This window comes from Onychostruthus taczanowskii, unplaced genomic scaffold (genome assembly GCF_017590055.1).
Source record: "Onychostruthus taczanowskii isolate IOZ18803 unplaced genomic scaffold, ASM1759005v1 scaffold29, whole genome shotgun sequence".
NCBI lineage: Eukaryota > Metazoa > Chordata > Aves > Passeriformes > Passeridae > Onychostruthus > Onychostruthus taczanowskii.
The window spans coordinates 5,848,298-5,861,970 of NW_024500239.1; the positions used below are offsets into that span (position 1 = coordinate 5,848,298).

A 13,673-nucleotide genomic window follows, 5' to 3' on the forward strand; every position below is an offset into this window, starting at 1 on the left:
CCAACAAAAGTGATTCTATAATTTCCTTTTCCAGTCTTGGAATTGTCCACTGAAGCCCTCTGTCTACTGCCTTGTAGCTAATCCTGCCCATAATACTTTGGTTTTGGGGGCTTGCATTTAGGACTTTCTCATGGGAATAACAGATTTCTACCAACTTTTTGGGAGTTACATTTAGATCTGTCACTTGGGCAGTTCCAGCACCAAAACAGACTGTCACCAAAATAACCTAGGTCCATACTACAGACAAATTTTTAGTTCAAAACCTAAAGCTTGAGGTGTGCCATGTTGGTCTGGACACCAGGGCTAAGGACTAGCTGTGATACCAACCTGGTTGTGTGGGAGGAACAATGTGGGAGTGTGTCCAGCTTTACTGCAATTTAAAATAGTTATTTGAATATTAGTCTGGCTGATCAGTGATGCACACATACTGGTCTGGAAAATATCCTTTCCTAATAAGTAACCATGCATGTATTTATCACCTAGAAACAGATGACACAAATGCAGTTGGAAAGAAAGATGATGGCATGCAGTATCGGCCAGAAGTCAAAGGTACGGTGCAGGCTTTGTGCTTCTTGCTTACAGCTTCACAAGATGAGAAAATAGAGCATGCGAGTCCCTTCTAGTCTGCCTAACAGCTCTGATTCCTCTAACTGAGACAGACCTGTGAGCAGTTTCTCTCTTGCAGCGTGTTGCAAGGCTGGTGGGGAAGACGTGCACGATTTGTAAGTTTTGCCTGCTGTATTCCTCTAAGATGCCCAGCTGCTCAGTACCCTGTGCAGTGGCCACAGGATTGAACTCCCTCCAAGTGCTGTGAAAATTACTTTACTGGAAGACAACAAGCTGGGACATTCCTGAATGTTATGAAATATGCTATGAAATAACATAGCACAAGCCTCCCTGCCATGATCTCATCTTTTCTGTTGACTTCTGGGAAAAATGGATGATTTTGTATTTGTTAGGTTGCTTTAAAATATTTTCAGTAAACTAATATGCTGAATCACATTGACTGAAAATGTTTCACCCACATGAACCCTGCCTTACCTTTTAATAACCTTTAATGCCTCAACTTTTTCTTCATCCCTGCTAGTCAGATGATCATATACATCAAGTATCACTCCAATGCTTTCTTTAGACCTCCTGTTGCTAGTAACATGCTTGGAAAAGCTCTTCTTGTTATCTTACACAACACTGGCCAGATTTAGTTCTAAATGAGCTTTGGCCTTTTGTGTCTACAAACCACAGCACTGTACTCTTCCTGTGAAGCCTGATCTCACTTCCAGTGGCCATACAAATTATCTTTCCTCTTGAGCTCCACAAAGAGTTCCTTGTTCATTCAAGCTGGTCTTCTACCCCACTTGCTTGACTTACAATGCACGGAATTGTCTGCTCCTGTGCTTCTAAAGGCACTTCTGAAACCTTGACCATGGACTCCTCAAAGCACTCACGGACCCCTCCAAAGCAGATTGCCAGGGTATTCTGCTAAAGAGCTCCATGAAGAGCTTAAAGGTTTTTTTTTCTGCTGAAATCCAGGGTAGCAATGCTGGTGTCCTTTTTTCTCATTGCACTGAAAGCTCAACCACTAAACTCAACATTTCATGGTCATTATGGCCAAGACAGACACCTAAAATTACATCCCCCATGAGCCTCTATTCACAAATAGCAAGCCTAGGAGACCTTGGCTCACTGAGTACCTCTGACAAGAAGTTATTATCTCCTGAAAATGTCAAGAAAGTCCTGCTCATCACAGCTATATTATATTCCCAGGTGATGCCTGTGAAGTTAAAAATCTCCCATAAGGACAAGGGCTAGCAATCCCGAGATTTCTCATAATTGCTTATAGAATAAGTCATCAGTGCTCACATCCTGGCTGGGCACTCAGTAGTAGACATCCACTACCATATTTCTTTGTTTTCCATCCCTCTAGCCTTCACCCAGAGGCTCCCAACCATATCAGCACTAACTGTAAGTGCTGTACAATCAACTCTCCCTTGCATACATGATACTTCCAACTTGTCTGCCCTGCCTGAACAGCCTGGAGCCCTCCATCTCAACACTCCACTTGTGGGACTCATTTTACCAACTCATGCAAATGCCAGTGATATTGTAGCTCTGGGAGCTGACCAGTGCTTCTAGTTCATCCTGTTTGTTTCTCATACTGTGTGTTGGTGCTCAAGCATTTCAAATGTGTTTCTGAGCTCCCCATGCTCCCAGGAGCAGTGGAAGTGTCCCCACTAGCACTTGCTACCCTCAGGTGATGCCATGTGACTTACCTACTGCAATGGTGTTGGAATCCCCTTCCCCCATCAGTTCTAATTTAAAGGCCTCTCCATCCTCCCAGCTTACACCCAAAAAGACATTTTGCCCTTCAGGACAGGTTGATTCCATCAGGCCCCAGCATACCTTGTCCCTTCCATCATTTAAAACCCCAAAGTTTTGGTGGAAACACCAGTCCCAGAGCAAGGTACTGACACCCTGGGCTCACCTGCTTGTTTCAAGTTTCCCCTCATTATTGGGGGGATTGAAGGGAAATACTATCTGTTCCCAAATTTTTTAAGCATTGTCCCCAGGGCTTCTGAAACGTCGTTTGATTGAACTCAGGCTTTTTGTGGCTACATCACCATTAGTAGCCGCATGAAAGAGCAGGAGTGAGTAATAATCTGAGGGTTGTAATAACCTCTTCAGTCTTGTGGTGACATCTCTAATTCAGGTCCCAGGGAGGAAGAGAACTTACCTGAAAAAAGAGAACTTACCTGAAAAGAAAATCCAGTCTGCAAATGGGTACTTATATTTTGCACAGGAAGGAATCACAAATGAACATAACTCACTGTTCTTTCTCCTCAGTTGTGGTCTTAATGCAGATTTTGTTCCAAAGGGTTGGTACCTTCTCTGTTAGCTCTGGTCTTCAGTCTTTTCTGTCATTATACTTGTTTTGCACTCCCATGGCTTCCCTGAGTAAAGCCATCCCAACATGGCTTTCAACATTCCCTGTGTTCTTCTTGAAAAGTCATTCAGTGCCAAAAAGCTTCATATATTATTCTCTTTTCACAAATTCTCTTATTTTCACTGCATATGATGTACCAGTTGGAGTGATTTAATGTCAATTTTCACTTACATTATGAAGGTATAAAAGGCACCAAATGCAATATACATCTTATTATGTTATATAATGAAACACCACTTTCAGCTCCTATTCCAAAGAGGTAACAGCCTTTTATTCATTGCATGTAAATTGCCCTTGAAATCTAGTTAGTGGAAAAACTATTGTATATAATTATTACTATTAATGTGTATGGCTTATGCAGTCTCACATTCAGCAAATGATGTGGATGGAAAGAGTATGCTTCATGAAAAAAGGCTGTTTTGAAATTTTTAATACTGTACTCAGGTCTCTTTAGATAGTGAGAGCCTGAATTGAACTTCTTTGAATTGTTTTTTTCATCCAGGATAAGAGAACAGTCCACACTCCTACCTGTTTGCTTTTGCTTTCAGTTCCTGTGAGTTAATCCCTGTTCTCTGAATGGATAAGATCTTTTAGTCTCTAGAACTGGGACGGTCTTCTCCTGCAGTGCAAGTGGCTACCTAAAGTTCCATCAGAAAGGACTCTCTTCCCAGATTGAGCTGGCTTGGTGGTTTTGCTGTACCAAGATGAGCATCAGGGTTTCAGTTTTTATGTATGACTCTTCCTTCTGGTGAAGTTTTTGAACTCCTATATCCAGTCATTCTTTCAAGGCTCCTACACCAGTTACATCTTTCACTTTGAAGGTCTGAAGCAGTCTAGCAGGCATCTTTGATTAAAAATGGATTCCTGTCAAAAGGGAGGTTAATGTCTATTTTACACTAGGAATCACCTCCTGCATTTAACACCCTCTTGCTTAATGTAAGTTTTGCCTCTGACCTGTGTGTGGCTGGCTGGCCTCTTTTCGGGGGGTGCACCTATCAGTTTTCCACTGGGCCTCACACTGTGTACATGTATCAAAACCAGATATGGTGCAGCTCTCTGAACATACTAACATAATTGTCTGTGGCTCATTACAAGGCTTGATTGGGACCAGATATGACAGTAACTAAATTCTTGGTAAAGGAGGGAGATGATTGTTTGGGGATGAGGCATCCCTACTTTTCTCCTCTCAGACATGTCACCACATAATCTATTCCATCAGTGCAGTGGTAGACACACTGTCAGTATTAGTCAACATTCTTCCCTTGTGTCAATTCCTCTCTATCTTCAAAACAGCTTGAATTAACAGGCTTCCTTATATCTAAAACCTCTAATACAGGGTTGGTTTTTTTTCTCCAGAACCAAATTAAAATACATTCCAGACATTTCAGAAAAAACCTAAACCAGCAGCATATCTCCCTTTTTGTCTTGTAAAAATACATTCTCTTTCTTGCTGATTTAATTTCAAATACCTGCAATTGTAGAAGAGATTTCTTCTTCACACTGCCTTTTGCTTTATAGCCTTTTATTTGTGAAGCTATAGTCTATTGCCATGGAAATGAACACAATTCTATAATTACCCTCATATCTGAAGATCCCTGTTCATTATGAAATACCAACTTCTGTGTTTAGGACTTCTTTACCAAAAAATTTTGGGGGAAAAATGGTTGAAAATGAACACAGCTTTGGACAGTTTTGGTAACACAACAGAAGCATGACAGATGTTGAGGAAGAAGGGACTGCCTTCCTGTGCTGGGCTGAGCTGGACAACAACTAGGTGCCCACTAGCTGCTTGCTCTATTCCAGTTTCCCTCAGGACGATGGAAGAAAGAAACAGGAAAGCACACATGAGAAAAACTCACTGGTGAAGCTAAAGGCAGTTTTAGAAGCGAAGGGGTGAAGAAAAAGTGGAAAAATAAACAAGAGATGCAGAAGCTGTCACTCACAATATCCCATCAGCAGACTGATGGCCAGCCAATCTCTGAGCAACTGCCACTTTGGAAATACCAAAGCTATAATTTTTATTGCTGAGCATGATGTCATTGCTGTGGGATATTCCTCTGGCCAGTTTGGGTCAGCTGTCCTGGCTGTGTCCCCTCCCAGGCTTGCCCAGTCTTCTTGCTGAGGGGAGAAGCAGAGTGAGAAGCAGAGGAAGTCTTGATGCTGTGTGAGCTCCATTCAGCAACAGCCAAAACAGTGTTGTGTTACCACTATTATTTCAGCCAGAAACCGAAGCCACAGCACTCCATCAGCTGCTGTGAAGGAGGTTAACTCCATCCCAGCCAAAACCAGCACGCCTCCCAAAGGAATGGGTATTCTAAACACATTTCAATATTTTTAAGTTCTCTCTCCATTAAAAAAAAAAAAAAAAAAAAAGTTTCTCTGGGGAAGACTGCTATTGAAGTGTGTTAGATTTCAACTTAAACCACCAGTGGTATCAATCAGATCTGGGCTGTACCAAGTGCTTTTCTACCCAGTAATCATAAAATGTGCTTCAACATCTTTCTAATCCTTTTTAGAGAGTTCTTTTTTATCTGTTTACACATGGGAGAGAGCTCTCTGTATCTGTGTATTAGCTCTTTGCCCCAGTGCCACTGACAAAGCTTCTGCTGATCTTCCTGCTTCTGTTTGTTTCTGTCATGAACACTTTTCTCCTTTTTGAGAAACCTGGTATAAAAAGCATATTTAGATGTCTCTGAGGATCATTTTCCAGTGCAGTACCTTCTAGCAAATCTCTGTAGGTGCCTCTGAAACTTCCCCCTTAAGCCTCTGCTTTATTATTCTCTATTCCTTTAATCACTGCAAGTTTTTAAGGATATGCTATTCTTGGTTGAGAGCTTGAAATTAACATCATAGACCCATGTATAATTGTTTATGTATATTTCTTTTCAAGATGCCAGTGATCAAAGAGAAGACATTTACATTGGAAACCATATACCTTGTTCAGAAAGCTTCAATGGTTACTGTATACATGGAAAATGTGAGTTCATTTATTCCACTCAGAAGGCTTCCTGCCGGTAAGTCCTTCCAAAATCTGATTGAAATCACTGCAAACCTTAATCAAAATGCTCTCTAGACATAATGACGGCATGTGTCACTTTGTGATATCTAAGCAGTGGCACAGGAGTATCCCTGTGCTGTGGGCAGCACCAGCTGCTCCAGTCAGGAGGGAGATAGTGCTCAGAGAAGAGGCTCGGTCACTCAGGTACATCAGAACCTGAATCCCTCTGAGGACTGTAGCCTCAGAGTTCTCTTCTTATTTTCAGCTGCTAAATCATATCCAGAGCTAAAAAAGCAAACAAAACAGAAACACATTAAAAAGGCCTTTGCCTTGCATGGCTTCTCTCTATGACTGTTCTTTCCCCACTGACCCCTCAGCCTGTTCTTACACTATCAGCACATTTTATTGTACCTGTCATAAACCCTCTCTAGAGAATCAATACCTTATTTTTAACATTTATTGCCCTTTTTCACAGTGATAGGCTTCATCTAGAGAATAAAAAATTGCAAAATATTCTTTAGCCCACAGCTTTTGTCTACAGTGTACACTAGCAACTCAGAACACTCAGTATTAAGACCTTCAATGTTTTCTAGAATACATGAATGTTCCTTAGCTCCCACATAATATTTTTCCTTTACATTTCACCAATCAAATTCTGCATCTTTTTTGTCCTCCAAAATATTATTATTATTGTTGTTGTTGTTTTATTGTTATTACTATTTTTATTGTTATTGTTATTTTATAAATGTTGTTTATAGCAAAAGGCCACTTTGCAATAAGATACAGTGCCCTACTTGTTAGGAGGTTTCACTTCTGAGCTTTTATCTTGCGAGCTTGTACTTTCAGATTAATGTGGCTGAAACTGCCATAACTCTTTACTTTCCTTTGCTTTTGAAACTCCAGCTGTAAATCCATTGGACGCTTTCATATTTTCTCCCTTGATCCATATAGATTGATGATATTTAGGTGTTTTTTGCACTGGCAAGATTTAAGGGTTTCCAGACAGATCAGAGAGCAGGAAGCCCCAAAATGGCAGAGCCAGTATTGTTGTCAACTTAGGCACTTGAAAGCTTCTATTATTTATTTTACCATGCAAGAGCCTTTCTCCTTTATTTTCAGCTTTCCAATAGGACTGTTTCAGTTTTCTTTTTGTCTGGAATCAAGAGAACTCAACATGGCTTTGCTTCTTTTGGGAAACTGGGTGCATCCCCACCATCATCTTGATGGGCATCAGGCAACACTATATGATTACAGTATTCTTTTGGTCTAGAACTGTATTTAACACAATTTATAATGTATTTGTCCTCAAAATGTTTAAAGCAGCAGTACTTCAAGGGAAACATTCCTGTTTGAATTAACTGATTTTTATTTTCTCAGAATTTTTTTCTGGAAGGTGCTAATCTTGTAATAGTTTATCAATTTATGTTTCAGCAAAAATTCAATCATTTAAATATTTATTAATACACTAGTAAGTAATGATTTAGAAAAAAAAAAGGCAATGTTTTGATGGATTTAATTAATGTACCATCCTTTTAAATTCTATTTTATAGCTACATTTGCTGTTGCTAACTTCAGCTATGTATTTAAATATTCTGAATAGTATCTCAGTACTGAGCCTAGCACAACAAACCTCATGTGTGTCCAGCCCAGAATTTGTGACTATCAGTTCCTGACCCTGAGTATCAGACCTCCTTTGGATTTTTCTTGGCTATTAAAATACTGATGGTCTCATGCTTTATGCATGTTTTGTACTGGAGCAGAGTTATTAAGGAAACAAATAGTTTATAACAGACATCAATCTGCCATAGTAATCATGTACTTCTAACAGAGAAAAAAATTCTCTTTCTCCAGCAAGGAAAATAAAATGATGATTGCTAAGGGCAAATTGCTATTTTCAAATGCTTTCAGTTCTCATAGACATCTAGCATATACATTGTTTAATTTGGTCCTCATTTGCTGGTAGCGATGTATGTGAGGTGTCTGATGACCTAAAAAACTGCAGAAAATACTTGTGCAGAGCAAATTCTGAGTTCTGCTTTCACTGAGGACAGTGAATCTCCTTGCTTATTGTGCAGCAGCCCTCCAGGACTGCCAGCAGGCAGGTGGGAGGAAGGTTTTGTAGCAGTCAGTAGCACAGTGTAGAGTTAGGCAGCCTTTGCACAGATGGGATCAGGTCTGTCTCCTGCTGCCCCCCTTGTGCAGTGCAGTTCTGCCCTGTCCTTATGGCTGGCTGCATCAAGGACACACAGTGCAGCCCTTTAAAAAGAAATCTAAACTTCTTTATGCTAAATCAATTAATTGACTAATCAGCTTATTTTGATAAATCCTTGCTGACCTCTATTGATCTTGCTATTATACTAATGCTATATTATCTTGTAATGCATTTATGCAGCAGAATGTTTTAAAATCTGTTCTACTAGTTTAAGATAGAAAACTAGTGACTACTACTTCCCCCTGCCATTATGTAATTCTTAATGCAAGCACTTTTCCTCCTGAATCTGCATTCAGTATTTCTGAAAAATAATTTCTTGTCATTTCATTGTTTGTGAGGAAACATCTTTGAATTCCTTGTGCATCCTCTCTGCCTTGTTTTGTCTCCTCTGCATTAAAGCAATTTTCACGTTGATAATATTTCATCTGCTGCTTTCTTTAATGAAAACAAAAGCAAAGGAACCATAAGATTTAAGTCCTCTTGACTAACAAGGAGACCTCTTCCTTTCTGTGTTTTCTTGCATGATTACCAGTGTGTTCACTGTCCTCATTCTTCTCATATGCTTATACAGAGTTCTCTTTATTCCCTTCCTGGCTACCACTGGGCACAGTTCTACCACATGGAGTGTTTTCTTTAACATGTCTTACTGGAATTTGGTTCATGCCTGAACCAAAACTCCTTACACAGCAGCTCATGGCTGGAGAAAGTAGAGTCACAAGATTATGAACATGTAAACCCCAACTATTATCCCTGCATGCAGAGGGGGATTAGGAGTCGCATTAGCATTTGTAAAAAGGTCTTTGGTGTAACTATTTTGTTGCTCCAAACAGAATTAATTCCTACCCTAGCACAAAGCTTTTGAATGGATGAGTCTGATTTTGTGTTGCATTCAGACTTGTCAGATCCAGTTTACAAAAGGACTGTTGCTCTGCCTGCGTGGCAGTGTTTCTTCTGCAGCTGTAGAGCTGGAGGCCAATTGTATGGTTCAGTTGACCATAGTGATGCATTTGTGTCAGTCTAAAGGACAGCTGTACTAGGAACTTGCTCAGGGTTCTATGTGGTGGCCTTTGACCCTGCAGACTTCATCTCAGTGCTTTGGGTGGCTCTTGCCTTTTCTTGTGCCTGAGCCTGTTTTGCCTTGAGACATGAATTGTTTCAGAGTGTGTTTGCACTGGCACATCTTGCATTGCTGGAACACATCACTGCTCAGGAACAGCCACTGTGGAGCTTCTCATTGAGCTAATTGCTGCTTTGTTCAGGCAAGTTACCATTTAGGGAGCTGCTTCTCTTCTGCTTCCAGCTATTTCTCCCCCACCCCATGCAAATTATTTTGGATTCTTCCTTGAACTCTCACTGGAACAGTTGTGAGCCATTGAGTTTTCTAAGCTGACCTCCATCAAATTCTGGCTCAGCCACAAGGCAGGAGGGGGTTTGGTGCTGGTCTTGTCCAGTAGATTTTGCATAATTCCACTTCTCTAGATTGCAGTTTGAAAAGGGGTCTTCTTTTTTCAAGGTGGATTTTCAATCCATATTTCAAGGTTCCCCTTCCTCTTTGTTACTTCTGTCCCATATTGACAATGGAGCTGAATGAGTTGTGCACTCTCTGTTTCATGAGCTGATCCTTGCATTTAATTTAGCCTTGTCTACTTGTCTTCCAAGTGTCTACTTGTTCCACCCAGTTGCTACACTCTTCCTAAATATTGTACCAATATAATAACAGCCCACATACTTCTTTTGACAAATCAGGGTCTTCCCCATACTGGTGTGTTTTCAGAGGGCCACTAGTAACCTTATCCAGAAAAAGCAGAGCATATCTACTTGGTCTATCTCTTCTCTTGCCACACAGATCCAAACCATTCCCGAACCCAAGCACTATCACACATGCACCTTCTCATCAGCTTTTTCTCAGCTGGAGTCACCTTGGATTTCTCATTTCATCTGCAAAATGACTGGGGTGCTGTCAAATTACAGATTCCATTAAATATTCCTTTTCTTTTTCAGGTGTGAATCAGGATATACTGGACAGCACTGTGAAAAGACAGACTTTAGTATTCTTTACGTTGTCCCAAGTAGACAAAAGCTTACGCATGTCCTTATTGCAGCAATAATTGGAGCTGTACAGATTGCCATTATAGTTGCAATTGTCATGTGCATAACCAGGTAGGTAAAGACAAAAACACTGAAAATTCACACATTGTATGGATATACATTTTCTGTATTTAATTATATGAAGTCCAACATTTTATTTGCTTAATACCCAACTACCTAATGACTGAAGCAGGATGCTTATGTAACATCCTCTCTGCCCCTTTGTTTCTTTGGTCACAAAAGACAGATTTGTTTGACTTCAGAAACCACCAGTAACCACTCTGAATCTCCAGACCAAACGTACAGCAGAACAGATCAGCCGTAAAACAAATCCAAGAGTTAAGCTACTGTGTTAGGCTTTCACTGGATTTACTGAGATGTTGCCGAATTTTGTGGAACTTATGATCCCCAGCTACCACCCAGTGAAACCAGAGAGGCTGACAAGATGCTGTTCCCTGTGGTACCACTGTAAATGGTGTTACCCAGAGAAAGAAGTACCCCTCACACCATTTACACTTTCTGAAAATTAGTGTGCAACTTAGTCCCATTATTAGACACTCAACTTAAGAACCTGTTTTGTGAAACTTAAAGACACACAAGCACAGATTTCAGGTTTCTAGGTTGTCTCAAGTTCTCACTCTATGTAAAAACTCAGATGAGAGCCATGGGTTCCTTTTGATGACAAGGCATTCAGTTCTAGGACTTGAACCAAACAAAACACTGAGGTCTCTGAGATAGATAAAGGATAACTTATAGGTGCATGAAGTATTTAAGGACTTTTCAGCAGAACAGATCAGCCGTAAAAACAAATCCAAGAGTTAAGCTACTGTGTTAGGCTTTCACTGGATTTACTGAGATGTTGCCGAATTTTGTGGAACTTATGATCCCCAGCTACCACCCAGTGAAACCAGAGAGGCTGACAAGATGCTGTTCCCTGTGGTACCACTGTAAATGGTGTTACCCAGAGAAAGAAGTACCCCTCACACCATTTACACTTTCTGAAAATTAGTGTGCAACTTAGTCCCATTATTAGACACTCAACTTAAGAACCTGTTTTGTGAAACTTAAAGACACACAAGCACAGATTTCAGGTTTCTAGGTTGTCTCAAGTTCTCACTCTATGTAAAAACTCAGATGAGAGCCATGGGTTCCTTTTGATGACAAGGCATTCAGTTCTAGGACTTGAACCAAACAAAACACTGAGGTCTCTGAGATAGATAAAGGATAACTTATAGGTGCATGAAGTATTTAAGGACTTTTCCTCCTCAAGTTGTCCTTCACTTTTTCAACTCCACTTACACTGGGCCATAAAACTTTCTGCTACTGCATTAGTTTAAGGCTTCCAAATCTCAGTGATGTAGAGGGACACCCCGTGAATGAACAATACAGTCCTTTTTCTCTGTGTCCCTTGTGAAGTTCAACCTAACAGACACCAGCACACATATAAAACACCACCTGCACATGTAAAAGAGTTACTTGGCTCATGCAATTGATGTCATTCCCTTTTTCACTCAACATCCTGCTGGCCAAAGCAGTGGTGTGGAAGGCTATGGTTCAGCTCCCCTTTCAGCCTCTATATGACCATTCCCCAGCTCTCAGTCTCTCACGTCTTGCTGCATCCCAGCAGGGCTGCTCCATCATTCATTGCCTGGGCTGAGTGAGTGCCATTCCGTTCAGGATTGCTGGCTTTTGTGAATTCTTTTAGTTGTGTGTCTGGCCCCAAGAAAGGGACCCCACAGAGTCACCCCACAGAGAGACCTGGGTGGGCTCTGTCTCATGGGCTGCAGTGAGCAGCAAGGCACCTGGAGGTCCAGCACTTCAAAAGGCTGATTGATCCAGTCTCGCCTTCCACTGGGTTTAAATATGAAATATGTTTAAAGTAAAGCTAATGCAGTCATTCCCTATGGAACGTGTTTGCTGGATCAAGCCTGAAGGATATAGCACCTTGCTGGTTTCAGTCTCAAGGTCAAGCAGGGCTCCCCTTCTGCATGATCTGGGGTCCTACAGACATTCTCTGGTCACAGCCCAGTACTGAACAGCAGGAGTTCCCTTGTCAGCAGAAATCATAGACTCCTTACTATTGTTAAATACAGAAAATTAAGTCAATGCATGATTGTTAGGCTTAATTATAGGTGACATTTATAAAATCAGCCCTCCTTTCCTATTTCTCTCTCTTTTTTTAACAGAAAATGCCCCAAAAATAATAGAGGACGTCGGCAGAAGCAAAACCTAGGCCATTTTACTTCAGATACATCATCCAGAATGGTTTAACTTAGTGCTTTTTATACCTACATTGACCATGTGATGTACATTTTTATTATATCTTTTTTTAAAGAATGGAAATATTTATTTCAGAGGCCTTATTTTTGAACATTTTTAGTGTCACAATGTTGGTCTGTATTCTGAAAGCATCAGCTCTAACAGCTATGGACTGCTTTAGTATCTTTACTTTTATGTTTTTGAATACAGTAGTTCATTTTCTGTATCTGTGTCACATGGTTATATAATAGACTTGTGCTTTATCCATGGAATGTAATATTTTTGGGAACACAGATTTATTCCAACAATGGTTGTAGACTTAAAAAAAAACCCAACAAACCAACAAAATAATTCCACATTACCTAACAAACAAGGCATGAACTAAAGGTAAAAATGTTTACAGCTTACTTTTCTTATGAGGAACTAGAAAACACTGTGTTTAAATACGGTAGATATTTAAATGTTTTTGGAAGTTAGTAACTGATTTTTTAGACACTGCCTATCGCATGAACTGTGAAGCTGTGTGCTGTGTGTAGTTGTAACATATTTATAAAATGTGTGGGCTGGGTCTAAGCACTGCCATCTTCAGAAATAATTCCAGCAATTTATTTTTAAAGACGAAAATTATAAATTTCATAATTTGGGAAGTTACCTGCTAGAACAGATGGCACAGGTCCAAAAGAAGTAGGTCTTAGTCGATTTAGGTATTGTAAAAATTGGTGTTGAATAATTGAACACAAATAATTGGAATAAAGCCTACTTTATCACTGTTAAAACTGTTTTAATACTTCTTCAACTTTTTTAAAGAAAATACATGTTTTAACACCTACAATACAGTTGTATAGTGTTTGTGATCAAAATAAAAAAAAATAAAAGTGAATGAATTACTAGTGCTCTTGTATAGAGTATTTTCAAGAGCTAAAGAAGTCCATCCAAATTAGTCTGCTGGTCATAGTTATATTAATAGACTGTTAGTTGTCGTTTGAAAGATCCCAAGATAAAGTGTGAATAGGATGTGTTCAGCTGTTTTAACATGTAGTGTAGGCTTTCAGAATTTTGCATGTAGGATTTAATAATTTGTTCAATAAAAAAAAAAAAATGCTTTCGACATTTTGAACTGGAAAAGCATGTCACAATACAACGTTTTCACTATATTGCCTCTGGTTTAGTGTGTT

At 39.9% G+C, this 13,673-nt stretch overlaps 1 protein-coding gene across 1 annotated transcript in view; it reads left to right on the forward strand.

Moving 5' to 3' along the window:
• The window catches only part of TMEFF1 (transmembrane protein with EGF like and two follistatin like domains 1), a 113,067-nt gene extending 99,415 nt beyond the window's left edge, over nt 1–13,652 (forward strand). Inside the window, exons 7-10 of the mRNA XM_041408040.1 lie at nt 484–549; nt 5,832–5,955; nt 10,153–10,311; nt 12,426–13,652. Of these exons, the coding sequence (XP_041263974.1) occupies nt 484–549; nt 5,832–5,955; nt 10,153–10,311; nt 12,426–12,510 (434 nt within the window). The 3' untranslated portion in view covers nt 12,511–13,652. The remainder of the gene's footprint in view (nt 1–483; nt 550–5,831; nt 5,956–10,152; nt 10,312–12,425) is intronic.
• Nucleotides 13,653–13,673: the final 21 nt, after the last annotated feature.